The sequence below is a fragment of the Podarcis pityusensis genome (assembly GCF_964106645.2).
Source record: "Podarcis pityusensis genome assembly, chromosome: 13".
Classification (NCBI taxonomy): Eukaryota; Metazoa; Chordata; class Lepidosauria; order Squamata; family Lacertidae; genus Podarcis; species Podarcis pityusensis.
Window position 1 is genome coordinate 33,335,351 of NC_138038.1, and position 27,566 is coordinate 33,362,916.

Here is a 27,566-nt window from a genome sequence, read left to right on the forward strand (position 1 = left end):
TTCACAAATATCATATCAGTAATCATTAGAACATGGTTTATTCTTGTCACATTTTCATATGCATTGTCACCAGGTATTAGTTTGTTCAAACAATGTGTAGGTATTTTTATTATTATTACAAGAACAGTGAGAGAACAAGTACTTCTGAGGAAGGGTTCACATTGTCTTGTTTCTGATTTATGAATAACCCACGTGGCTGTATTTCTTAGGGAAGATTTGATGCTCACTCAAAAAGAATGCCCATCTCAGTATGCATCTCTGCCTCTTTCTTCTTCCTACCCCATCTTTTTCAAAACAGTTAAAATCCTATATTCAGCACACACAGAGACCAACACACATACATCCTACCTGTGGGATCTTATAAGTATCCACAACAGTTGCCACATGAAGGGAGGTTAGGGGGTCCAATCCCCCTATGACTGCAATCAGGTTATATGCAATATTACATTTATAATTGGGAACAAACTTCTCCAATGTTTGTATAAGTAGCAACGTTGCATGGTAGGTCCATTTTATAGTGAAATAACTGTCATATATGTAGAAGCCCAAGGTGACATTGAGTAACATCTGAGGGTTTTCATTGATCTCCTTGACTGCAAATGCCAAAGCCAAGATATGCTGATAATTCTTAGACAACACACTAGAATGAGAACCACTTTCTGTATTACTGAAAATATCAGGAGTTATTTCACATGTTCACTTACAATACAATTGCAAACATACCTTCCCTGCACCTTCAAAACAACATTGAAGAAGAAGAAGAAGAAGAAGAAGAAGAAGAAGAAGAAGAAGAAGAAGAAGACAGCAAGGATAGCAGAATATGAGACATAGACAAAGACATGAGATGGGACAATGTAATCATGAAGAAAACTGGGGAGAAGCAGAAGGTGATGTGGGAGGAGCTTAAATTCCAGTTATGAAGTCATTTAATTTTGACACTCTTTTAACTGCTTTGCTTTTTGAAAAAAGAAGACCCAATCAAATGCACCAATGACAGTTTCCAGGACACAATACAAGGGAGAGAGAGAGAGAGAAAGAAACAAATCGCCTTACATAAGCTCTTCATAGGATGCCTGTGGGGGTACTTTTTTGAAGGGGATGAAATTGGAGACAATGAAGCTGTGAGAAGCAATTCCACCAATAAAGAGGTCACCTGACTGATGATATTCATGAAGCGGAGGGTGTGGATCTTGAACCATGCATCTGACAATATGTGCCTTGCATGCCATATGAGGAAGCAGTAACAGAATCAAGAAAACAATATTCACCATTTTCAGTACCATTTTGATACAACTATTACCATCTTTGAAGGTTTGAATTTAAAATAAAAGGCAAAGCATCAGAGATCAAACAGGTGCACAATTCTTTTCCTAGCCCCAGCACCAAATGCTAAGTGATATATTTATATCACTCCTTTCCCTGCTACTTTTGGCAACTGCAATTTCACATGGTGTTTTTTTAAAGCAGCATTAATTGCAATCCTTGTGATAATTAAAGGGGAAGGTAATAACCAGTTGAAAGTCAGGGATTACCTGTGGAAATGCTGAATAAAATCCCTTGTTACATCTGAGCAGACATTTCCCCTTCCACTTAAATGAGATGAGAATTTGCCTTAGAGACAATAATCACAGGTGCTAAATATGCCTGAACGTCTGTCCCAAATGACCATTGAGTCTCATTTAATTTAATCTGATTCACACCCTGCTAAATGGGGCTAGAATTGCAGCTGAAATCACTAATCATCTATTTGTGCATAGAAGTGCTCTCTCATCTGAAGGTGTCCTGGGTAAAAATTCCATGAAAATATGTGTCTTGAATCTATGTCTTGTACCATGTTGGTTCTGGCAACATTTGTGCAGTCAGACAACGCAAAGTAAACTTTCAGTTGAGCCACTTTTTATTTTTTGGACCTTTATTTCTTTCCAGGTTTGAGAATAATCTTTCAATATTTGGCATTTTTGTCTGCCATTATTTCAATTCTTTTTGGTATGTGTGTGTGTTTACAATATATTTCCAAAATCCCACTGTTGCTCATAGTCCCAGACTGCTTAGACCAGCAGTCAGCAAACTTTTTCAGCAGGGGGCCAGTTCACTGTCCCTCAGACCTTGGGGGGGATGACTATATTTTGAAAAATAAATAAATGAATGAATTCCTATGCCCCACAAATAAACCAGAGATGCATTTTAAATAAAATGGCACATTCTATTCATGTAAAAACACACTGATTCCCCGACCGTCCACGGGCCGGATTTAGAAGGCGATTGGGCCAGATCTGGCCCCCAGGCCTTAGTTTGCCTACCCATGGCTTAGACTCACAGCAAGTAACTTTACCCAATGGATGAGAAAATTGGAAGTCACTCTGAGAATAAGAGGGGTCATTTCTTGGATCAAACAAGAGAAGCCTACAGATGATGCAGCATCAATAAGCCTATGGGGACATCTAAATGATATAGCAGTGTCTTTTATTATGGGTAGACTTCCACACTCCTAACTGGCTCACACCAACAATTGTGACACAGCCACAACTCCAGGTATTTCATATATCCAAAAATGCTTTCCCAGTCACCTTTGCCAGATATTGGTCACAGCAAAGAAGCCGCAGCAATCCTGACATGCACCCTGCATACTGTTGGTAGTTAATAAAGGCAGTGTAGCACGACTAGTACCAGAAACTGGGCACAACCCCTGCTTGAGGCACCATTGATGAAATTGGCAGTCACTTCTGGGGCATGTCTCAAGATCCAACTGCTGTGGGCGCTGACCCGGGTATAGACACCAGGACGCTTAGGGGCAGCACAAATATCCCCCCAGCTCACCACACCAGCCACAAGCCAAGCCCCACCCCACGGGCAAATCAGTGGTCCTCCTGAGTCCCCCTGTAAAGAAAAATAAAGGAAAAAATGGTTATCCACCAGGAATACATATCCCCAATCCCACCACAGCCACCACCTGCATCTTATGCAGGAAGTGCTAAATGTCCTCTTTGCAGAAGCCTTGGAGATGAAAAAAACACAAGCACCCCCTCCCACAAGCAGAAGTGCTCCCATGACTCCAGAGAGATCAGATTAGTGACTCATGTCCTCCTGTATAGCTCCTTTTATTGTGAATGGTGCACAATGTCTATTGAACCTTTCTTATCAAATCTGCCAGGATGATCAGATGCATTTTACATCCTTTGGCGCCTTCTGGATCAACATGCATGTCTCGCTCTCTGTGTGGCCAAGCACTGTGCTGCAGCAAGCAAAACCTACCAGGAAATGATTCTAGACATTTTGTAATTTTCCTCTTTGGAGTTTGTGACAGGATTCTAAGTTTTTAAGTTGCTTATTTTACTCTCTCTTGCCAACCTAGCAGATAAATAGGTACCGCTCCGGCAGCAAGGTAAACGGCTTTCCGTGTGCTGCTCTGGTTCGCCAGAAGTGGCTTAGTCATGCTGGCCACATGACCCAGAAGCTGTATGCCGGCTCCCTCGGCCAATAAAGCGAGATGAGCATCACAACCCCAGAGTCGGTCTCGACTGGACGTAACGGTCAGGGGTCTCTTTACCTTTACCTATTTTACTCTATGATATTTTTTTTCTACCTTATTCCCCCACCCTATCCCTATTCTACTCTATTATATGCATTTGGATTTTTTATGTGTTTCCTATTTTGTATCTATGTTGCTGGTCATTAAAAAAAAATAATGATTTTGAGAAGGTGCTGTTAGACATGGCCAGCTGTGCCCAGCTACATAGTTTATAGTGTAATACATGGGTGATAAACACTGTAATGCCCTCCAGATGTTGTTGGACAATGGTGGTGGTACAATAATATATAGTGGGCACCGTGTTGGCTGCTTCTGATGTAATTTATTTCCCTTTTACTTTAAGAGCACTACTAGCCCTGCTCTTCTTTCAGCAGCTTGATTACTGTACAAAATAGGACTGAAAGCTGCAAACTGTAGATGTGTCAACTCATAAGTGGTGAGGTCAACCATTGGTGAGGTCAACCATTATGGGCATACTTTTTACTCTTCCATGCTAAACTGTTCTGGTGCATTAGGATAACAAAGAAGGGACAAGAGAATATGAAGATCCTTGCTCCAATAGTGTGTCAGATATTTGCCTCCAGGAACCAAAAGCTATGTGGATATCTCTAGCAGAAGTCTGGCAAGGAAGGCCAGCCCAGGAAGGACTAATACAGTAATTAGGAACTAGTGGCCTTCCACATGATGATGGATGCCAGCTCCCATCAGCCCCAGCCATCATTGCCATGGGTCAAGGATGACATAAATTGTAGTCCATCAACAACCGGAGGGCCAGAAGGGTGTTGCTGTTTTTTGTTTTGTTTTTTTGAACAATGCACACAGTTACAATTATGGAGTTCTCTGCAAGATGTAGGGTGCTTCAATGAGGGTGATGTATTGGTGTGCCTCATGTATGCAAGTTTTTCTCAGCATCCACACGATGTTGTTATGAAAATTCCAGCCTCTATTTTCATTCCCATTTAATCTGGATTGACGATTACCATTTAAATTAAAACCTGTTGCCAATCACCCATTTACAATTACTTGTTGAAATATATAGCACCCATTCTGAGGGGCACAGACGTTGATTTTAGATAAGTTTTCAGAGAATAACTATCAATAGCTACTAGACATGATGACTATATCCTATCTCCAGAGGAGGTGATATGCCCCTGAATACCACTTGCTGTTCATCAAAAGTGGTGAGAGTGCTGTTGTACTCAGGTCCTGCCTGTGGGTTTCTCACAGGCATTTGGTTAGCCATGGTGAGAACAAGATTGCTAGACTAGGTGCATCTTTGGTGTGATCCAACAGGATCTTCCTAAGAACATGGCTGGATCAGGCCGAACACCAATCTGATCCAGCATTCTGTTCTCACAGAGGCCAACCGTATGCCCCATCTATGTTCCCCAGTAACTGGTATGCAGAGGAAGTAATATCAGAGGAAGTGAAGCAATATCATTGCCATCTAAAGAAGAGAGACACAAGACAATTAAGTCCAGTTTCAAAATTACCTAACTGTGCCACTGATAGTCATTGCACTAGTGTCACACTAGCTTCAGGAAGTGCTTAGACAGGGCAGCACTGCTGGCTTTTATGCCTCACTGGTTGTGAGGGCATGTGTGCAGCCAATGCTCTCTCAGCCTGCGAGGTACACCCCCAAAAGAGGCCGTTGATTGGCCAATTTGAGATGCAGCAGCCAGTGGGAACTCAATGGGAAATGCCCCCAACGGTGACTGAGTGTGAGAGGCTGCAACAGGCCCCCACCCAGGAAGAAGTAAGCATCCAATTAAATTTCTCTTCAGCCATGAAAGGTGGGCAAGTGTCTCTCTCAGTCTAAGCTGTTGTAAGGATAAAATGTGTTTCAGGAGGGCAGAAGGTTGAGCTAATTGGAGGAAAGGTAGGATAAAAATGTCATAAATGAATACATTGTACCTGGCAGGCATCCCTTTTCCCTTCCATGTATCCTGCACACATCATGTCATCCTTGATTACACTAGTACTTGGAGTTTTTTCATCTTTATAGTCACTGTAAAGTGCCTCACAGGTAGCTGTATCCATCAGCGGAAGCAGCACTTCCTGTAGGAGCTCTGGCTCAGGTAGTGGGACTGGGAGAGAGAGAGAAAGAGAGAGAGGTGGGAGATAATGCAAATTTGACCAAGGCGTACTTTGAGCAAAGCCTCATTCCTGAAACCTGCTTTGCACTTTTTGAAACGGGCCTTTCTGGCTTCTAAACTCTAATGAGTTGACAAAGTGACCTTGAGTGTTTCCATTTTAACCACCATTTTACTAACACAGAGGATGGAATACACGTTCTCCCTAAGATTTCATTCTTTATTAAAAGCACACCCCCACACACAAATGGCCCGCCCCCAGAGGCAAACATCAAACATAGTGATTTGCCAGGGACTATCCTAGGTAAGCAGGAACTATCCTAGGTAAATAGGAACTCTGATTTACTGCTAACAAATCTGATGCTGGCAGGTGGCAGCCTTGAGTAGCTTGGATTCTGGCACCCTCGAAAAGCCCATTACTGATTTGTGTCCTGGGTTTCCTTTGGAAAGGTTTTTCCTGGTCCAGTGCCTTGATCAGCGTCAGGTGACTGGGTCTAGCTGCCTTTTTAATATCCCAAAATTTCAGAGCATTATGGAAAATAAAAGTAGTAGTAGTACTTTTGCTGCTCACCAGTCATTTCCAGGCAAAGATTTTCCAGCAACACGGGAGAGAGAGGCACAGCAGAGGGGCCCTCCCAGGGCCCCATCAAATGTGTAGCCAGCCCTGACTTTCTCACCTCCCGATTGGATGTTTCCCCAGCCTGCGACCCAACACCCCAACCTGGGAAGGAAGGAGATAGAAGGTCCTGGGATGCAGGCAGGCTGGATGCGGTGGGTGAAGTTGACAGGGCCTTCCAGTTCCATAAGCGCAATATCATTGCCATCCCTGTATCCCAAGAAGTCAGAGTGGATGATGATTTGCTTCACAAGAACTGACACAGCTTCAGGTCCAGGGTATGAGAGATTGTGGGCTCCCAATATGACGACAAACAAGGAAGGATCTGTAATACTATAGACAAAGATGCTGGCTAATAAAACACAAGAGGAGAGAGTGCAGTAGAGTATTCAGACCTCTGGTTTCAAGGAAACTGTCAATTTGGGGTGGCAATAGGGTACAAAAGTGTGAAAGAAGAAGGGGAGAAGAAATGAGAGCAGATGAGTAAAAATACTTTCAGAGTCCTGTGAGAAAGGAAAAAGGGGAAGACACCTTCAATGGCACATTCTAACCAGAATGAGGATGAGTCGAAGTAGGATTAGCAAGTGGGGCATAATGAAGGGGAGAGGGCATGGCCTGGGAGACTCCTGAGGGGTCTGATAAAGAGGAAAGGAGGGTTGCATTTGGCCCCTCAGACCTGAGGTTTCCCAACCCTAATATACAGCAAATGACAACCACCTTGGTGAGGAAATAAGAGAAGATGGCTACCAGAATGCCTGCATTGTCTGAAAGGGGAGTATCATTTTACAGGTAAAAAATTAAAAAAGATGGGAACAAGGTCTCCAGGTTTCCCTAAGAAGATAGAGAAGTTTGGGGACTCTCTTCTCACCTGCTAAAGCAATGTGCAGCTGTGAGTACCCAGCGTGAGGCAATGAGGGTTCCCCCACATTGGTGTGAGTCGAACATCTGCAAGCTGGCCTGCCATGGCCATGCACCCACCTCAGCCTCCTCACCACCTACAATGCGGGCAGAGGGGACCAGTTGGCCACAGGCTGTGGAGAGAGCAAGATGGGCTGGTGAGCATATTGGAAAGGAGATCCCCCCCCTCAAGACAAATCTCATCAAAGAAGTTGTTACTCACCTGGTGATGGCTCAGCTTCTCTAATACCTGCAAAGACAAGGGAGGAAAAAATTATTAGAAGCCACAACTTTCCATCATTTTTAGCCACAAAAGGTTATAATGAGAGAGTGGCTGTATGCAAAGGAGCTGTTTTATATTGAATAGGATCACTGGAATATTTAGCTCAGTATTGTCTAGTCTGAGTAATCCCTCTATGGTCTCAGGTCCTCCTTTACATAGAGAAGTCTATGTGTCCCACTTTACAAAGAATGGCTCTCTGTTTGAATTATAGAGTTGTAGAGTTGGGAGGGACCACAAGGATAATTTGGTCCAACTCCTCAATCTAGGAATATTTTGCCCAACATGGGGCTCAAACCCATGACCCTGATCTGAGATTAAGAGTCTCACGCTCTACCGACTGAGCTATCCTCTTGGCTGTCAGAAAGTATCCTCTATATAAAGGACATTATCTGATCATAGTCAAGTTTAAAGATAAAGAATAATGAGAAGGGAGAGCAGGAGCCTTGGAATAGGCCAGGAAGGCTCAGCACCTGGACAGCAGACACAGGCCGCTTAGTCGCAGCCACCCCCACTATGATTTGATGTATTGTATTTCTGCTAGCAGTAATTATTTATATATTTGCATTAATTCACATAAATTAGTGTATGCAATATTTGGGCAAATATATATCCTCCCTTATACTCTTTTTGACAACACATTTCCTCTTTCTGATGATGTGTAAGTGTTGGGGCTGTCAGGCATGCGGGTCCATCTCCAGGTCAGAATGAAGACTAGAACTTCCGGTCTCTTGCTGTGGGAAATGGCTGTCTCCCACATGAACGGACCTCAGCCATGCTAGTAATTCAGGGTTGATATGGGTGTAATTAGCCCTGGCAGACTCCCCAGGGTGGGGGAGGACTGTTTCATAGACCCGCAAATCGTCTGTGATCTGTCTGCTTGCATCAAGGTGTGAGCTGCAGGGACACTGGGTCTAAGAGAACGGCATGGCTGGCACTCTCCAGAGCCACTCCTACACGCAACAGACACCAATTTTTCATAATTATAAGATTGGGGGGGGGGGTTGGAAACAGTCATGTTCTAGATCCAGGAGAAAAGGGAAAAAAACTGCTAAATTATACAGTTGTTAGATGTTGAATTTCGGACTTTAAATGGACTCTCATCTTGAAACATGGATTAAGGAGGTGAGCAACCACTATCTTTTCGTATTTGCTATATTACATCATGATTTAGCGAAGCTCAGCCGGAAAGAATTTAATTACTTAAACCAAACATAAGAGACGAAAATTATAATTGAATGCATGATACACAGCCCTCAATGGAAAACTCTGAGAAGTTGGCAAAACAAGATCAGATATGGCAACTCGGGCTGAAGATGGAAACAAAATGGTGATTATTATTGCGCAGCTACAAAAGAAAGGAATTCTTATGGAAAAGAGCTCCTTTGAACTTGGGGTGTATTTCGTTCTAAAATATACAGTGGTACCTCGGGTTAAGAACTTAATTCGTTCTGGAGGTCTGTTCTTAACCTCAAACTGTTATTAACCTGAAGCACCACTTTAGCGAATGGGGCCTCTTGCTGCCACTGCGCCGCCACTGCACGATTTCTGTTCTCATCCTGAAGCAAAGTTCTTAACCTGAGGTAATATTTCTGGGTTAACGGAGTCTGTAACCTGAAGCGTATGTAACCTGAAGCATATGAAACCAGAGGTACCACTGTATCTGCTTGTATGGATTATTTTTATACATGATTGTGGACAGAAGGACGGAGAGCGCTAGATCCCTGCCAGTTCTTCTAGGGCCCGGAGGAGCTGGGGGGTGGTCCTTTTGTACTTGGAGGATACAGCTGGGAAGCACGCCCCACAATACAGCAATATATACAGACATATACGTACATCAGCTCATTAAGAGACATCAGAGAGAATTTGTTGACTTGCTATTTATAAACTTTCCTTTGTAATGAAGCCCGGTGCCTTGAATGAGAACTCGACGAACAAAGGAGAGATAAGAGGACTGAATACCAAATAATTGGACAGAGAATAAGATGATTTAAAAAATGCCTCTTGTGGGTTAACTACACGAAAACTTTGCTACAAGATGTGAGCCACAGAAACAATGGCTGATAAGACTGAGAAGAAGGATGGATAATATTAGTTTTGAATTTGAAAAATACCGAAAATGCAGAGACATGAATGAAGATGATTATCTTCAGACATCTGGAACATGGGAAGTCCCAAGAAAATTTTTTATAATTGGAATATATAATTGGTGTATTGTTATTATTGTTATTTGGACTGATTTGATTTGTCATTAATTGGAAGATTGTTATTGAAAATGAATAAATGATCTAACCAAAAAAAGAAAAAAAGAATGAAGACTTGAGACACAATGCCCCGCCTTTGCTCTCTAGCCCTCTTCCTCCAGACTCCTCACAAGCAGATGTAAACTAAGGTGAGAAGGAGGGACCCCTCCCCCCTGGCTTTTCTGGCCCATTGCTCAGCAATGTGCAAGGCTCTTTGTGGCCTCGCTGTCAGGGAAGGAGGAATGCTTGCTATAGAAGGACCGGGCAGTTGCTGTGAAACTGCTGCAGCGTCTGGCTCCTCTTTGTTAGAGTCTGTGCCCCTCAATATTTTTTCCAAGTTGGCACCCCTGGTTGGTGCCATCTTTCAGTCTAACCTATCTCACAGGATGGGGAAAATCATACATGTCATTCTGACCTCTTTGGAGGAATAGCATTTTTTGTTTTAAACAAGGAAATTAACAGTACATCAAGTGAAATGGGAAAGTCCCTAGCACAGCAGCAAATGAAATAGGCAAACCTTCAGATCACATTACACACACCTTCCATGTCTCTGCCAATCCAGGAAACTTCTCATTTACTTTCTTTATTAAGATAACAGAATTGTACGTATGAAATACAATTTATATATGGGACTTCCGGGTTGGTGCCTCCGGCAATGGTGGAATTCCTCTGATCGGGAGGAATTTGCCCCGTGGGAATTTGGGTCTGTACCGCCACGGCGAAGGCGGAGACCCATAAAAATCACAGGCGGGAGAAGCCTGTGAACGTGGGATTCGGCGGGCACCTTTTGCGCCTCCCCTACTCGCGGGGAAACCCAGTTTCAGGGATCCGGAGCGATGTGGGGTGAGCGGCGCGGTGCTTCGAATCGTCTGCTTCTTCCACGGAGCGAAGCTGCATAGCTGTTGTTGGAGAGCACTGACTTTTTCCTGTGGACAATTTGACTCTAAAGTAATTACCCGTGAGTAGAGCTGAATTGGGAAGAATTGGATTTTTAAACGTTTAATCTGGCATCGAAACGGGGAGGTTCAATACAGGAAGTCCGCCTCCCCCTTTTGTAGATAAACTGAAGCAAGGAGGCTGCAAGCTAAAGTCTTGGAAAGCCCTTTGTAAAAGACTAAATTTCCATCGGTAAAGAACTAACCCCCCCCTTTTTGGAGACAGGAGAAGAGGGGGGGGGAGTAGTGGACTGAATATGCCTGTAGGAGAGAGTTAAGAGAGTTAAAATACCGCCGCTCTGACCCTGGAAACGGGCTGCTAGCAGGATTGATGTTTTTTGGAACGTCCATTGACAGCGTTTAGAACGTTCATTGACAGGTAGCTAAACAAGAGAATACATTGTTTCTACTGTCTCCGGTTGTTTTCAAAAAAAGGAGGAAAGTAACTGAAAATTGAAACTAACTTTGGATTATTGAAACTGTGTTTAAAAGAGGACATACTGACCGATACAAATAGAAACTGTTTTCCCCTAGTGGAAGCTTTTGAAATTGGTTACTTTACAGGAGCTGGGCTAGGGGAATTTCCAGCTGCAAGATAAAAAATTGTAAGACTTTGGAATTGACCTTGAACCTCTTAAGTGTTATGGCAAATGGAAAGGAAAAAACAGACAGGATGTCGACAGAAGAGGCCTTAGTGGCTGCATTATTGAAAATAAACGATTCGCTGGAACAAGAAAACAGACGTGATAAATGTGAAAATGGATGCTGCAAATATTGAAATTGACTTAATCGTAGAAAGTTTAAATAACTTGGGACAAAAGGTGAATACCAAGTCAGAAACCACCCAGAAATTGACACAGGAATCTACTCTGATACGGCAAACTGCAGATGAAGTCAGGGAAAAAACCCTTGCTGCTGAATCTAAAGCAATACAACTGGAGAGGAGAGTCCCATCCATACAAAGACAACCTGATGAACATAAGCTGACATTCGTTATGATTGAACTTAAAGAAGAACAGATGAATTTGAGGACCAGAGCCCTATCTGAACTGGAAAAGGAAAGCTTGACAGAGTTTCAGGAGGCGACAGGACTAACATTGGTTGAGAAAGAGAGGTATTTGGGGGTTAGTATGACCGCCAAAAATGTGAATCTGTTTAAGGATAACTGTGAAGGATGTTGGATTGAAGAGAAGGGGGATTTGGAAATATGGACAAATCAGAAGTTGTTACTGTTGGGCTGAGTTACTGTGGTGGGGATGAGGGCTGCTGTGTTGCTGGGGATGTTGCTTTTGCTTCAAACATTGCAGGCTTTGGATGGGATGGATTGTTTTAGGAGGAGGCAGAGGGATGTTTCTAGAGTTGTTTGGCAGGGCAGGAAGCCTCGAGTAAATCTTAAGATATTGACGGATGCCAAAGAAGGAGGTGGATCTGCCCTGCCAGACCTTTAAATTTCATTGTGAACCATCTGCTTTTTGCTGGTTGAGAGAATGGCTGCTTCTTGAAAGAACTGAAGTGTTGGACAATGGCAGACGAAGTTGATGGACTATATGAATTGGCGGAAATGACTGGCAAGATCCGAGACCAGGGAGAAGAGTCGGTGGAAGAAGATTGGAAAAAGTTTATAGACTATTTATAGAAATATTGTAAAATTAAGGAATGTTAGAAAAATGTTGGAATGAAGTTATATGGCTTTAGTAGAAATGTTATAAGGAATTAAGTATAAATAGATTAATATAAAATTAAAGGAAAAATAAGGCAAGAATGTGTTAAGATAATTATAGGATAGAAAACAGAGTAAGATGGAAAGGAATTGCTGAAACAATTAATAGAAGTGGAATACAAAAAGGGAGGTGTGAGGAGGTCGCTGGAAATAAGTGAATGAAATATAAGATATTGAAAATGTTTGAGGTGTTTTTAAATTGTTTTTGTTTGTTTTTGCTTTGTTTTGTTAGTCCATGTAGCGTTTTTGTATTGTATTTGTATTGTTTTTTATCTTTTCTTTTTTTGTTTGTAGTGTTGTGTTGAAAATGTTGAAAAAGTAATAAATATCATTTTTTTAAAAAAGAAAGAAATACAATTTATATATGATTTAACAAAATGTTCAGTCAAAGCATGTGGATGAAAATATGAAGGTAATTCTACATTATCTAACCTGTTTGATAACACAATTATGATAACTTATCTCTCTGTGTAATAAAAATTAGGGCAGTTAGCCCAGCTTTTTTCCTTATTACTATTAAAATATCATACACACATAGCATGTGTTTGATAGTAACCCATTTTTATTGCTGAATTTGGTAAAGTTATCCCATTTTATCCTAAAGTTATGCTAAAGAAAATGTGTTGAATAGGCCACTAAGGCAAATCAAGCAATTCTTTAATTGATGATATATAACTGACAGCCTCCCTGTCCTTGCAAAGAGTATTTGCTGCTGCCAGCATATAAGATGCTAGTTCTTTATGATTTGGCCTCAGCCCAGTATACCTGAATGAGCATCTCCACCCCCATCGTTCAGCCTGGACACTGAGGTCCAACTCTGAGGGCCTTCTGACTGTTCCCTCACTGTGAAAAGTGAGGTTACAGGGAACCAGGCAGAGGGCCTTCTCGGTAGTGGCGCCCGCGCTGTGGAACACCCTCCTGTCAGATGTCAAGGTAATAAACAACTATCCAACTTTTAGAAGACATCTGAAGGCAGCCCTGTTTAGGGAAGTTTTTAATGTTTGAAGTTTTATTCTGTTTTTAATGTTCTGTTGAAAGCTGCCCAGAATTCATTATTATTAACCCCACTGGTCTTTCCACATAATTCAGTAGGATCACCAAATTTAGTGGAATTTCTCAACCTAAACCTTCAACATACTCTCCCCCCCCCCCAAAAAAAAAAAAATAATTCAGATCTGCCTTGGGAGAGCCTGGAAAGTGAAAGCAGAGAAGAAGAGATGGCTCTGTGGATCCCTGCACATCCCCCAGCTTCACATTCTGAAAACAGGTGTGCTGAGACAGAAATATTCTCTTACCAATCAGAATGGAGAAGATGATGAGCTCCTGTATCCTAAGACAACACATCTTCCGCTTAAGGACCTCCTGACTTGACTGAGTGACTCTCAACAGAGGCAATGCTCAGCACGTAGAGGAAATATAGAAGAATATAGCTAGAACTGTAACCTAGCCTCCTCAGTGGACTTTGTAATGTAATGCTGACTCATCACAACAGCCCTAGGAAGTTGTCTGTTGCTATTGACTGGGGATTATTTCTTTGACATAAACCTCGCCAACAGGTAGGACTCCTGAATCCCACAGCACAGGGCAGCACATGACCCTCAGCACAGGGCAGGAGAGAGAGCAGGAATTAGCTGTCTGATTTAGGGCAGGGGAAGAAAGTATGGATGTTTGGGCATAAGTATGTAAGTGACCCAAGCCATTTTGCTGCCTGAGGGTCTATTGGATAGCCACAACACCCAATTGGTAGGTCCCTCATTGCTGGCTTTAATCTGGCCAATGGCTGCTGTCTAAATGGATCAAGGGACCTAGATAGACCTATGCACATGTCCCATAGCTTCCTCTTTCGGCTCATGCATCGGAACACCCACCCACCTCTCCCTAATTTTAGGGCATTTTGCGATTGACCTTGTTATGCCGTCATGTGTCGTCTGTCGTTGGGACAGGGCCACGGCAGGAATTTTCCCCACTTGGTTGATTGGCTGTTGCCATTTGGGTTTCGCCTGCCACGTAGCAATTCGTCACAACTTGTAAGGTTGCGGATAGGCACTGGTTCATGTGATAGGGATGGGAGAATGGTCTCACCATCCCTATATGAAGGGTATTCTATTAAAGGAATCCAGGGACTCAACTTGGTTTGGTCAACCCCCGAGAGGGGGTTGTGCCTGTGCCTGAGTCCAGGGGAACATCTGGGGAGTGAACAGAGTCTGTTCCCAGGCTTTTCACTTGCCTCAGGTGTTCACCCTTGGCTGACCTATGATAGAGCTCTGGGTCAGCGCTACCTGCAAGGGTGTAGGGAGCTAGTCGAACCAGAGCCTATGCAACCACTAACTTTTCTGTAATCAATAAAGTTGTGGCCTAAATTCTGCCAAAAACCAAAACTAAAATTTCAGTCAAATTTGTCCTTATTTAGGAGGGAGGTCTCTGGGTCTGAACCCGCAAAACAGTCATCAGCTTGCTGATCAAGCTTATAGAAGAGAAGCCACTGTAAAGAATGGAGGACCATGGACAGAAATGTGCCTTCAGCGAAGTTCAGTGTAGGCTTGGCAAAGTAGGTGCTATGAAGGAGTGGACAATAGCCTCTCCTTTCTTCACCCATAAACAGTCAGTAGGATCACATGCTTCTGTTTTGAACCTAGAAGCAGAAGATACACACATAAAATTCTGCAACATGGCCCAATGTTGTTGTTGTTTTTCCACAGCAGCAAAATGGAGAAGAGTGTGATGGGGATATGAAAGTGTAGTTTTGCCTCAGATGGTTTCCCAGCATCAGACAATTTCACAATATTCTCTGTGGTAAACAACATGACACAGCAGATTTATCCAAATTCAGCAGTTATTTATTACTGCCTACAGACAGAGGACAACAATCTTTTACTGTTAAGAGGAGCAATAAACAAATTAACCGAATCATATGCTGATTCTTATTATCTCAGCCTGAATTGGCCAAGCTTTCTTTCCCTCTGGCAGCTTAGCAGACCTAACCTCTCTCTCAGACTTTGAAACTAACTGTGAATGCAATATACTATTATTTCTTCCGCATGCCCTGCTAGCCTGCAGCAGGTCCGTGCTGAGCGGGGACAGGGGAACAAAGCTGGGTACACTTGCCTCAGTCCTTGGAGGGCTAAGCTAGAGGGCAAACCCTCCAAGCATCCCTAATTTCCATGGACAGTCCTGGATTTGCAGAAGCCACCCCAGTTTCTGATTTGATCCCGGAATGTCCCGCTTTTCCTTAGGACGTCCCTATTTTCACCAGAGAAATGTTGGAGGGTATAGAGTTATGCAACCACCCCGAGCCAAGGATATAAGTAACTATACAACCTTTAGAACACATCTGAAGGGAGCTCTGTATAGGGAAGTTTTTAAATGTTTAATGTTTTATTGTGTTTTTATATGCAGTCATACCTCTTGTTATGTTCGGTTCAGGTTATGTCTTTTCAGGTGGCGTCTTTTCAGGTTTCAGTGCTTGCGCACGTGCAGATGCTCAAAATGATGCCACATGCATGCGCAGAAGCGGCAAATCGCGACCCGCACACACGCAGACACGGGTTGCTTTCTGCTCATGCTGTGAACAGGGCTCTGGAACAGATTCCATTCACAACCAGAAGTACCACTGTATGTTGGAAGCCACCCAGAGTGGCTGGGGCTAAAATAGCAGCAATTATTATTATTATTATTATTATTATTATTATTATTATTATAGGACTTCCCTATTTTCATTGGAGAAATGTTCGAGGGTAAGCATGTGGAGGTTCCTATTTTGTTAATCTTACTTTCCCTCAAGCTCAAGCAAACCTTTAAGGCAGGGGTGGAGCTCATTTCTCAGCCTGAGGATGGCATTTCCTTCTGGGCGCCCTGCCAGGGGCCACATACAAGTGAAAGGCAGGGCAAGAGTGGAAGTAATTTTTACCTTGGCTCAGTAGACTAGTTTCTACACACACACACCCTTCTCTGTCCTCCACTGAGGCAGGCAAGAGGCATTATGAAAGTTCAAGGACTCATTTCAACCAGGCAAAAACACTCAAAGAAGGTGCAAAGCAGGGCTGGTGTGAGGCATTGCCTGGGGGAGAAGTGATGTTGTAAGGAGGGCTGCATTTGGCACTTAGGCCTGAGGTCCCCCACCTCTGTTTTATGACTCTCTGTTTTCAGATTATGCTATTATCCATGACTAATAGCTAACATCATTAGATGTCTTTGGCTCATCATAGATGAATTTGTGGAACCAGTGAGATAAGAGAGATTCCACGCTGCACACTTTTGTACTTGGGACCCCGTTCTAGACACAGCTTTACTGGGATGGCACACAAAGTGCTCTATCCCAGAAAATATGTTTATTCTTATATAACAAAATTTATATACTGCTTAATTAAAAATATATCTAAAAACAATGTACATATAGTGGTATAAAATGTGCAGTGAAACAGACTTTAAAAAGTAAACATAATAAAATTATAAAAATATAAAACGATCAGTGCTTCCCCCCAAATGTGAAAAGTGTGGCACTGTAACAACTTCAATGTGAGTACCGGGACATTTTTTCCCAAAGAAAAAGCACTGGGAATGAATATATTTTAAAACAAATGTACAGAATAATATTGCATGTTAAATTATATGTCTGGTTAGCAGGCATCAAAAACTGTACAATGAAAGAAAAAAAATGTGTTATCAATTGTCAGACACTAGATTTCTTTTTATATCTTTTACTTATAGGTTGGCTCTCTGCATTAGCTGGTGCAAGGCTCTGAGCAAAAGTGCTTTTGGAAATAGCTGTAAATTGCCAAAATGATGCCTGATTTGGTAATAATTTCATTGCTTCTTTCATTGTACTTTTTATCTGTTTTGTAGCTTATTTTTCTTCTTTGTTTTATTTTTGTTTATTTTTAAAGGCTTTTTTCATGTTGCAACACATGCAATCATTACATCAGCCACTAGATGTCGGGGTTAACTCACTTGCACAACGAGTTTCATTTCCCCTGGTTAAGTTAAATCAATATGTGAATTTTTTTTTATAATCTAACTGTAGATTTACTCTTTCTGCCCATGCCATATTCCCTAAGCCTCTAGAATTCCTTTGTGGATCACTACACTTTAAAGTAAAATTACAGGAGTTTCACACTGTTCCTTGAATGGTAGGAAAACGTGAGCAGGGAGCATATACTGGTGACAGAGTATATTTTCGGAGGCAAGGGGAGGTTGGACTAAGATGCTCGTGGTCCCTTCCAACACAATACAATTCTATTCTATTCTGAACCTACTTTTTCACTACCTGGTAAAAATGTGAGAAGCTAGTAAAAATCAAATTATCGGCAATAAAGGAATTCCAGTAACTCTCTCAAACACCCCAACCACAACCACTATTTCCCAAACTGAAGCTCAGGCCAAACTGTGGAGCAAAATTACATACTCCTTGCCCCTGGAGCTTCCTGATCTCACCAGGAAGCATCCACAACCATCCCCCACCCAATTATATATCTGTATCTATCTATGTATGTACCCAGACTGCAGATGTTGTGTGTGGCTGCCATAGGTTCAGAAGCACTCAGGAAACGAAACTGTAACTATTTCAACAAACTCCAGGTTAATAATAAGAATGTTAAGTAAACATTTGCTTGGATACAGCCCAGTATTCTTACTGAGACACAGAGGTGATTATTCTTTAAAAAACCAAATCTCACTATTCAAAGAAAGCTAAGTTCCAGAGATATTCATCTGTCATGCATGTGCAAGAAAGGAAAAAATGGTTCACTAAATTTCTGGTGGCGGGTAAGCAGGGTTTCCAACTTGAGGAAAATATTGGGGGGGGGGGCGCAGGTAAACCCCACCCCACAAGACGTGGCACAAGCACACCATTTTAATGGCAAGGCCCATCAACTCGGGTAGGTGAAGAAGGCTCCAAAATTTTATGGGAGGGGGGCGAAGGGACCTCGGGCCCTAGGAATTGGCTCCTATGAGGATAAGAACTTGTATCAGAATTCCAAAATCCATTTCATGGGAGGGAAAGGGGCAGTCAGAGAGGGACGATAGCGCCCCAGGCCATCCACCTGCCACACTCGATTTTTATCATAGGGTGGCTCAGTTTAACAACGATCTCCATCTTTGCGGAGAGGGCAGAGATTACATACAAAGCAGTTTTAAAACAAACCAGGAAGGACGGTGGATTGAGAGCGAAACTGGGAAAGTTGACTTGTGTCAGCAGGAGTTGTGTGCGCGTGCATGAGAGGAGAGGGGGCTAGAATCAGACAGAATTGATTCATCCGTCCCCACCCCGCCAAAGCCCTGCCTTAGAATGTTAAAACAACTTGACTCACTTTTTCTTGTCCATTTCCTTTATCTTCCCTTTATCCTTTCTTCTCGCTGCCCCGCCCCTCTGTCTCTCTCCTCCAAGTCTCCCCCCCCCCCCCGCAAAAGGCACAGTCCGGAGTCACCTTCCATTGGCCAATCGCTCCTGCCTTCTCAGAAGCATCGCCAGAATGGGGAAGTAGCTGTGCGTTCTTCGCGCAACAACGATGTTTTTACTTTCACTTCTTACGCCTTCGCCCGCAGGCATTGTTGAGGGGTCTGCGGAGCGTGATCGGGAGCAGGTAGGAGCGTGCACGCGCAGAAAAATCTCCTGTGTGAGGGGCTTTTCTTTCCGCCCCCGCCCCCTTTTCCTGCCTCCTCTGTCATGCAGGAGGCTGATCCTTGTGCCATGCATTGTCATGCTCAGCTGACGGAGAGAGAGCTTCCCGTCCCTTCTCCCTCGTTCCTCGTGGGCTTCTTTCTTCTTTTGCTTGTGTTTTAAAGATAGATTTAGCCTCCTCGTCTTTCTGCCTTCATTGCTTGGGAAACTTCGCGTCTTGAAGATCGGGTGGGATTTCAGCTCCACCTTTGACAGCTGCAGGTTTTGTTTTGTTTTGTTTTCTTCCCCCCTGGATGCTTTACGAGTGCATTTTGATACGAAGCAGGAGAGAGGACGGCTTGGGGACAGGATTGGGCATAAAAACATCGAAGTGAATGTTTAGGGATCATTTCGGTGTTATTGCAATGTTAAGAAAGCTTCGTGTTGCCCTGTTCTCTTTGCCTTACCGCCTAGTCCAGGGTTAGACAACTTGGTGCCTACAATTCCAATAATTCCTGACCAGTAATTTATACTGGCTGGGGCAGATGGGGGCTGTAGTTTAAAATATCTGGAGGGCATGTCAGACATTGGCTATCCATGCCCTGTTAAGTGTGCTTATAGCATTGTTGCCTGAGTCTCCAATTCCTTGGTTCAATTTGCCTGAAATGTGTCACTTCTAAAAGTTGCTAAGTTAAGGGGTAAAACGAGGAAGAGAGCCATTTTCTCACCAAACATACCTTTATAGCCATTCTGATCATTACACCAGGGGTGCCAACTTGAATAAAATATTGTGGGGGCCCAGGTAAGCCCCGTTCCACATAACTGATCACATGACACACACACACACACACACACACACACACACACACTATTTGAATGGGAATGCCCACCAACTTTGTGAGGGTCCGGCCCTCTCAAATATTTTATTGTGGGGGCTGAAGTCCCCACAGCCCCTAGGGATTGGCTCCTATACTTTGTACCCATTATAGTCAATGAAGGGCTAGCAGAAATGATAAATGGCAACCTTCCCTCCTCCCTTAAAATTCTAGTTGTTTTATGTTTTTACTGTAAACTGCCTCGGTAATATTTGTATCAACGTTGGTATGGAAATCCAGTGAATAAATGAAGGGTATTATCTCAAGGAAAGGCAGGGCCTTCAAGCACACATTTCTAGCTCTACTCCTGTACAAAATGTATTCTATCAGCCTTCTTGCATAGGAAGGCCAGTATATGGTGTCCTATGCATGTCTTCTGTGTGTCAGTGATCATAGTAGTATCTGTAGAGTTGGAAGGTACCTTAAGGATTATTTAGTCCAACCCCCTGCAATGCAGGAATCCTGTTCACATATATCCCTGGGTGGGCTTAAACTACCAACCTTCTGGTTAAGAGCCAGACACACTGACTCATTGAGCCACTTTGTAAATGCTCACAGACACTGTGGGTTGGATACAAAGAAAGTTCAAGCTACTCTGTAGTCCTGTTGAAATCAATGGCCATGGCTTGACTTTATATTCCATTGGGACAAAAGTGTAGCTAACTTAACCTCTGGATCCAGCCTGATGTTCTTGCTTTGGATGCTGTGAGGCTAGGTGCTGGCAGTGAAGGTAACAGTTCTGGGCTTAACACTTTAAGTGTCCCTGGTTCAAATTAAGCTGAAGACTGGGAGGAAGTAGGTGTAGATCCTCACTCCAAAATCAGAGCTCCCCAGACACATATAGTGCATTGTTCCATATGCAAAAGATACTTGGCTAGTTTAGTCTCCAGCAGGGCTGGAAAAAATTCCCTGCCAGAGACCTTGGAGAGCTGATGCTGGTTGATATCAATATGAGCTAGATGTATCCATTGCCTAACTTGGTATAACGAAGCTTCCTTGTGTGTTTATATCCTTAAGTAGTGAAAATCCTGTTCTTGCTCAGTTATTCCCTTTTCATCACTGAAAAGAATATCTCCATCCCCAAGTAGAGGTTGGTTCCTCCCTCCCTTCCTCCATGAAGACAACATCCTCCTCCCTGAGTAGAGGTCCATCCCTCCCTTCCTCCTTTCCCAGATAAAGTCTGCTATTTATACCTCCCATACTAACAGAGAGATTAACTCAGCAACAATGCCCAATAACTTAAAGGCTGCCAACACCCTTTATTGTTGCTACTGAGGTTTAATGACCAGAGCCACTGTAGTGTAGTGGTGTCTGACTAAGACTGTAATTTCAAACCCAGTCACCTGGGGATAAATTGATGGTACAATTCACGGGTTGGATCATATTGTAAGATACGGAGCTGTATTGCAGGGAGCCAAAATCCCTCAGTCACAAACTTGCTAGTTGGCTTTAGGCATGTCACTCTCTTTCATCCTTGACCCCTGGTTCTCCTACAATATAACAGTGCAATTATTTGGAGCATATTTTGGGGAGTATGGAGAGTGCTGAGGACCTTCTGTGTAGATTTTGCACCTCTAAGCAGAAAGAGGGAGAGAAACTCTGCATATGTGCAGTGAATGGGTAAAATCATACGATGACTGGCCTGAAAGGACAAATTATTATTATAATAATGTATTTATTTATACCCTGCCATTTCACCTTACAGGACTCAAGGCGGCTTACCAGGAGTGCCAACTTGGCCCTGTGGCCATGGGTGCCATGCAGTGTGCATGGCCCTGGCACTGAAATTTGTGGGTGCCCGGCCCCTTCATGGGGGATTTTGTGGGTGCTCGGGCATCCAGGTCCCCAGGGAGCTGGCACTTATGTGGCTTACAGATAAAAACTATAATCACTTTAAACTCAGGAAATAATATCATTACAATAATAATAACAAAACAACAACAACAACAATAGGATTAATTCTATATACAGATATTAAATCTATCTAAAACATTCAAATAATTACAATAAAGAACAGCACAGCACCAGCCCTTTCCATAAAAGCTGTCAATTCCCAAAAGCCTGTGGGAACAAAATGGTATTCACATGTCAGCAGCAGGTCAACAAGGAGGGAGCCAGCCTAGCTTGTCCAGGGAGGGAGATCCAAAATCTGGGAGAAGCCACCAAGAAGGCCTCTTCCCATGTCCCCACCAAGCGTGCCAGAGAGGGTGGCAGGACTAAGAAAAAGACTTCCCTTGAAAATCTCTGAAGCCGGGCAAGTTCATATAAGAGAATATGGTCTTTCAGATAGCTTGGATCTAAGCCTTGTACAGCTTTATAGGTCATAACCAGCACTTTGAATTGTGCTTAGAAGCAGACCGCCTTAGCAGGGGAGTCATATGCTCCCTATAATGAGCCCCAGTCAACAAACTGGCTGCAGCTCTTTGAGCCAGTTGAAGTTTCTGAGCATTTTTGAAAGGCAGCCCCACACAGAGTGGGTTACAGTAATACAAACAGGATGTAACTAAGGTGTATGCTGCTGTGGCCAAATCAGACATCTGAAGAAACGGGCACCTCAAGGAACCCTCAAGGAGAAGGTTGCACAAGTCTTGAAGGCCTGCATGATGTACTGTTAGTAAATATCCACAAGAGAGAGAGAGAGAGCAATTAGGAAATCTGCCAACGTTCTTCCACCTAATGAAGGAAACCACAGTAATTTTAAAGAAATTAAAGGGCAAGATCACTGAGTTAATGTGTTTGCAGTGAATTCTCTAACGTTCAATAAATGTGCCTTTGGTCATTTTTGCACAGGGTTGGAATTTAATTATAAAGTGCCACTTTTGATGGTGCAAACTGATTGCAGGGGCTCCCGTGCATGTGTGGAGCTCTCATATTTGAAATGGCTTCCTGGCTCAGTTGGTTAGAGCATGGTGCTGATAATGCCAAGGTTGCTGGTTTGACAGCTGCATATTCTTGCATTGCAGGGGGTTGGACTAGATGATCCTCAGGGTCCCTTCCAACTCTACAATTCTAGGACAGTCCTCCATGTGCAGGTTTTTGTACAGGGAAGCTGCTCTCTTCACTGGAAGAAAAGGTCACATAACCTGATGCATAAGTGCCTCTGAGCACATGCAGATCTTTACACCCAGGGGCAAAGAGTTTTCTGCATCCTTTGGAGAAGATGCCCGGTATCTTATTTCAGAAGCTGGCAAACTGAGCAGAAGAAATGTTGTGAATTTAAACCACCACCAAGGAGGATTTCCTCTGCCCTCATCTCTTGCCCACTCATACCTGGTTCTCTCAGACATTCATGCAAGCCCAGTTTTGCACCAGGCAGCATTTAAACCAAGAGAACAAAACAAAGAAGTGCCTAGCTTATCTTTGCCATCTGTTTCCTCGCCTCTGACACAGTTTCTCCTCATCTCTTTTTAATGCAGAGGCTTGCATGACTGCTCCATTAGTTCAAGGGCATTTTCAGGTCTTTCCCTATATCTAGGTGGGTCTCTGCAACCTGGTGCCCTCCAGGCAATCTACCCCAATGCTGGTGCTAATGGGAGTTGTACTGCAAAACAAAATATTTGCTGTTGTTCAATGCTTATCTCCGTTCCACCATTTGGCTAAACAGGCAGGGCTGGTCAAATAAAAGGCACGGGGGCCACATGCAGCCCTTAAGACCCTCAACATTTGAGTGCCCCTTCCCAGCCCTTGCACTGCCTTCCCAAAGCTGGGTAAGTGTGCCTCCTTCAAAAGTGGGCGGAGGATTGCAACATGAGAATGTGCCTTCTCTGTGGTGGCTCCCTGCTTGTGGAATGCTCTCCCCAGGGCGGCTTACCTGGCGCCTTTGTTATATATCTTTAGGTTCCAGGCAAAAGCTTTCCTCTTCTCCCAGGCCTTTGGATAATTAAACAATCTATGGCCTTTAAAACTGTGTTGTTGTTGTTGTTGTTGTTGTTGCTACAGTAGTACAGTCATACCTTGGTTCTCAAACACCTTGGTACTCATACATTTTGGCTCCCGAACGCCTCAAACCCAGAAGTGTTCCAGTCAGGGGTGGAGGTCTGCCCCGGGTGTCACCACTGAGGGGGGTGACAAAATGCCGGGCGGCACTCAGCGCGGGGCCTGCAGTACGCCCGAGCCTGCGTCTCTCCTGGGAGTGACGTGGTGGCTTGGGCGCCTGCAGGCTCTGCTCTGCCCCAAACAGTCCAGCTGTAGGGCAGCTGAGTGGGAGGAGGCAGGCAGACTCCTTGGAGGCCCCATGGAACTTCCTGCCCCGGCTCGCCTTGCCCTGTGGGTGGCTGCCCCCACCTCTGGGCTCAGGGCACATGCGCCGCCCCAGGTGCCCGATTGGCTTTCTCTGCTGCTTGTTCCGGTTTGCGAATGTTTTTCGGAAGCCAAAAGTCCAACACGGCTTCCACTTGAGTGCAGGAAACTCCTGCAGCCCACTGGAAGTTGCAGCTTGGTTTGCGAATGGTTTTGGGACTCCCAGAATGGATTAAGTTCAAGAACCAAGGTACCACTGTATGTATTTTTTCTGTAGATCCCAGGTTGGTTTACAACATAAAATGACAATATAAAAAGCAATCATAGAATAGCTTTGGAGTAGATTTTTCTCACTTCTGCTTCTAGATTAGCCGGATAACTACAGGAAAGGTGCCTCAGTTGGAGCTTCATTACAAGTTTTGGCAAGTTTTGGCAATAAGTTAATAATGAATATGTGAAAAATGGAGTGGATGGGAAGTTATATGTAAAGTAAGAAGATATTCTTTATTTTATTATATTAGTTTTTCCCACTTTTAGTTGATTTGCTTTATAATTTTGTATTAATGGTGATGAAGAATCTTTCTTTTGTTTATTTGAATTAAGCAAATAAAATTTAAAAAACGAAAAAAGAAAAAAAACTACTACAGGAAAGGTGCCTCAGTTGGAGCTTCATTACGACTGAAAAGATTAAAGTTGGTAGTTTATGGAGTTGATATCTCTAACCGCCAGCCTGTTGTGAGCAACACCCTTACATTTTCCTGTACAGCAGAGGAACTTCCTGGAACGGTTTTGGCCCACTGGTAGATTATTCAGTCTGGGAGAGCAGCACACACACAAACATTATCATCAGCTTCAGCCTCCGCCATCCTCCATTTCATTTTATTCAGTTTCTTTCTTTCATGACATTTAAAAAGAAAAAAGAAAATTCTTCCTTCGAGGAGTTCAAGGCAACAGACATAGTTCTCCCACCTGCCCATTTTACTCTCACAGCATCTTTGTAAGGTAGGTTGGATGTGATTGGCACTTCATAGATGAGTGGCGATTTGAACTTTGCTCTCCCTGGCCCCATCCTTTAAGTTGCACCCGTATAAATGCCTCCTGTATCCCCAAACACAGAAGTGACTCCATTGGATCCTAAGTAAGTCCATCATTTTTAGCTGATGGTTCACACTTTCATACTCACCACATGATGACTTACAGGTGTTAGATGATTATAATGATGGCAGGTCAGACATGGCAAGTAAATGGAAAAAAATATAAGTGGGACCTGCAGCAAAATATTGCAACATGGAGTGCTTTTGTTCGTAATTCTAGTGACTCCGGTCCATTTTCTCTTCCTCGAAATAGTTAGTCTGCATGCCATGACTACTTAGCATTGGGCTGTTTGTGGGGGTTCATCCTCCCCTTTAAGTTTCCCCCCTATTTCTTCTACATTGGCAAACCTTTGGATTTCCCCAAGTCTCTTACTCCCTTTCTTTTACATGTGGGTGGCATCCCCCCCCCCATGCTAAAAGTGTGACATTTACTGTAACAGCTTCGTGGTGAGTATCTGCACCTTTTTTTCTTAAAAAACAAAAGCACTGGGAGGAGAAGTATGTACACCACTTTTAGTTCCTTGGAGGAAAAGTGGGATAGAAATGTAAGAAATGAATAATGAAATAAATATTTATTCCATCCCAAATAAGGTGAAAGAGGGGGATCTCCATGTGTTTTAGTGATCTCCTATGCACCCTTACCACCTCCTGCTGCTGCTCCTTTGTTTCTCTATTCCTTACATTACACCAGAGGATACTGAGGAAAGAAGGCACTGGCTGACAGTAACATTATCTTTTTGTTCTAGGAGCAGGGAAGGTTATACTGTGGGAGGCTGCCAGCATCATCCTATCCCCAGGATGGGAAACACAAATACTAAACCGTGAGTTGGCTCTTGTTTAGCTATTCTCCTCACCCACCCACCAACCCTACTAGAAAAGAAGAAGAGTTTGGACTTGATATCCCACCTTTTACTCTCCTTAAGGAGTCTCAAAATGGCAAACATTCTCCTTTCCCTTCCTCCCCCACAACAAACACTCTGTGAGGTGAGTGAGGCTGAGAGACTTCAGAGAAGTGTGACTAGCCCAAGGTCACCTAGAAGCTGCAGACGCAAACCCAGTTCATCATATTACAAGTTCACTGCTCTTAACCACTACACCACACTGGCTCTACCAGGAAAAAAAAGGAATGCATGTCTTAGAAAATGATGTCTGAAAGAATCAGCACAATATCTAGATTTGATTCAACCTTTTTTTCCCCCCATGATTATTACTGCCACTGTAGCATAGGAATGAGAGTGTCAGACTGTGACTGGGGAAACCCAGAGTCAAATCCCTAATCATCCTTGTCCTTTGATGGGTGGACAGCAGACCAATCACTATCTGCCTAGGGCAGTGGTTGTGAACCTATGGCACAGGTGCCAGAGTGGGCCTGCAGAGCCCTCTCTGTTGGCACGTGCCATCATGCCAGCAGTGCCGTTGTTTGGAGTTTTCAAATTGGGCAGCCACTTCCCCCCACGCCTCCTCGTGAGTAAACCACTCCCCCCCCGGCAGCAGCTTAGAGGCAGTTTGCCTCCACAAAGCAGCTGTATTCCTTCCCCACCCCCAGCAATTGGTGGGATTTTTGGCAGCCAGCAGGCTGTAGTTCCTGCGATTGGTGACTTTGTCAAGGGTTTTTGTTGATTGGTTGCTGCCTGCGATCCATGAGACTACGTGTTGTTTCTGCTCCGCGTGCCATAGGAAGCGTTTATAATGTGTGAGAATGTTTTTCTCCCCCCCAAAAACCAACTGTGTTCCAAGCCCCCCCCCCCCAAAGCTCAACAACTCAGGGCAGCCCCCCAGCTCATTTTATTATGGTATGTTAACTATTATCCCATATTAAATTGCTGTGTTGGCACTTTGCAATAAATTAGTAGGTTTTGGGTTGCATTTTGGGCACTCAATCTTCAAAAGGTTTGCCACCACTGGCCTAGGCAATGGTACAGAGTTGTTGAGAGGATAAAAGTGGGTTGAGTTGGGACACCTTGACTTCATTGGAATCATTGGTGAGTTCTAAGTGTAATAATACTATGATGGGCACATCACTGCTAAGATGTCTTTAGTTCAAGGGACAATACTTTCCTAAGGAGATAAACACTCTGGAGTCTTCTTCTTCTTCTTCTTCTTCTTCTTCTTCTTCTTCTTCTTCTTCTTCTTCTTCTTCTGCAGAGGGGAGCATTCCCATGTATCACTGTAGGACTCAAGTCTCCTGAAGTTCATTTTTGTACCCTTGGTGTGTCCACCTTGGTGTGTGCATAAGGAGTTAACTCCAGGAAGCTTTTTCTATGAGTCATCCTCCTCAGACTGCCTGCCCTGCCCAGAGGCAATCTAAGAACAGGTCTGGGGTTTATCGCTCCTTGTCTAAGCAATAAGCCTTAACTGGTGTTTCTCTTTCACTCTCTGTCACAACAAAATTCATAGGCTTCAAAATCTGTAGGGCTACCAGGTAGAGAAATGTTGACAAGTTTACTCAC

The 27,566-nt window shown here is 43.5% G+C and overlaps 2 protein-coding genes across 8 annotated transcripts in view; one reads left to right on the forward strand and one right to left on the reverse strand.

The window, feature by feature from the left end:
* Positions 1-22: 22 nt before the first annotated feature.
* Positions 23-18,866, reverse strand: LOC308461616 (serine protease 27-like). 4 transcript variants are annotated; one of them, XM_080978681.1, is made up of 6 exons: positions 18,736-18,866; positions 7,359-7,385; positions 7,107-7,269; positions 6,300-6,571; positions 5,444-5,616; positions 23-2,877 (listed from the first exon to the last, which is right to left on the reverse strand). In XM_080978681.1, the coding sequence occupies exons 1-6, from the start codon at positions 18,740-18,742 to the stop codon at positions 2,638-2,640; spliced, it is 882 nt and encodes a 293-aa protein (XP_080834807.1). In that variant the 5' UTR covers positions 18,743-18,866; the 3' UTR covers positions 23-2,637. The 4 variants fall into 4 exon arrangements, with proteins under 4 accessions (XP_080834807.1, XP_080834808.1, XP_080834809.1 ...); XM_080978682.1 differs by lacking the exon at positions 18,736-18,866 and adding an exon at positions 18,619-18,717; XM_080978683.1 differs by lacking the exon at positions 18,736-18,866 and adding an exon at positions 15,716-15,920.
* Positions 18,697-27,566, forward strand: part of RNF112 (ring finger protein 112) — a 24,149-nt gene continuing 15,279 nt past the window's right edge. The window contains exons 1-3 of one of the 4 annotated variants that reach the window (XM_080978650.1): positions 18,765-18,891; positions 24,937-25,024; positions 25,863-25,937. In XM_080978650.1, coding sequence (XP_080834776.1) covers positions 25,915-25,937 — 23 coding nt within the window. In that variant the 5' untranslated portion in view covers positions 18,765-18,891; positions 24,937-25,024; positions 25,863-25,914. Of the gene's footprint in view, positions 18,892-24,081; positions 24,273-24,936; positions 25,025-25,862; positions 25,938-27,566 lie in introns of those variants that run through there. The other 3 variants (XM_080978648.1, XM_080978649.1, XM_080978651.1) reach the window with 3 other exon arrangements.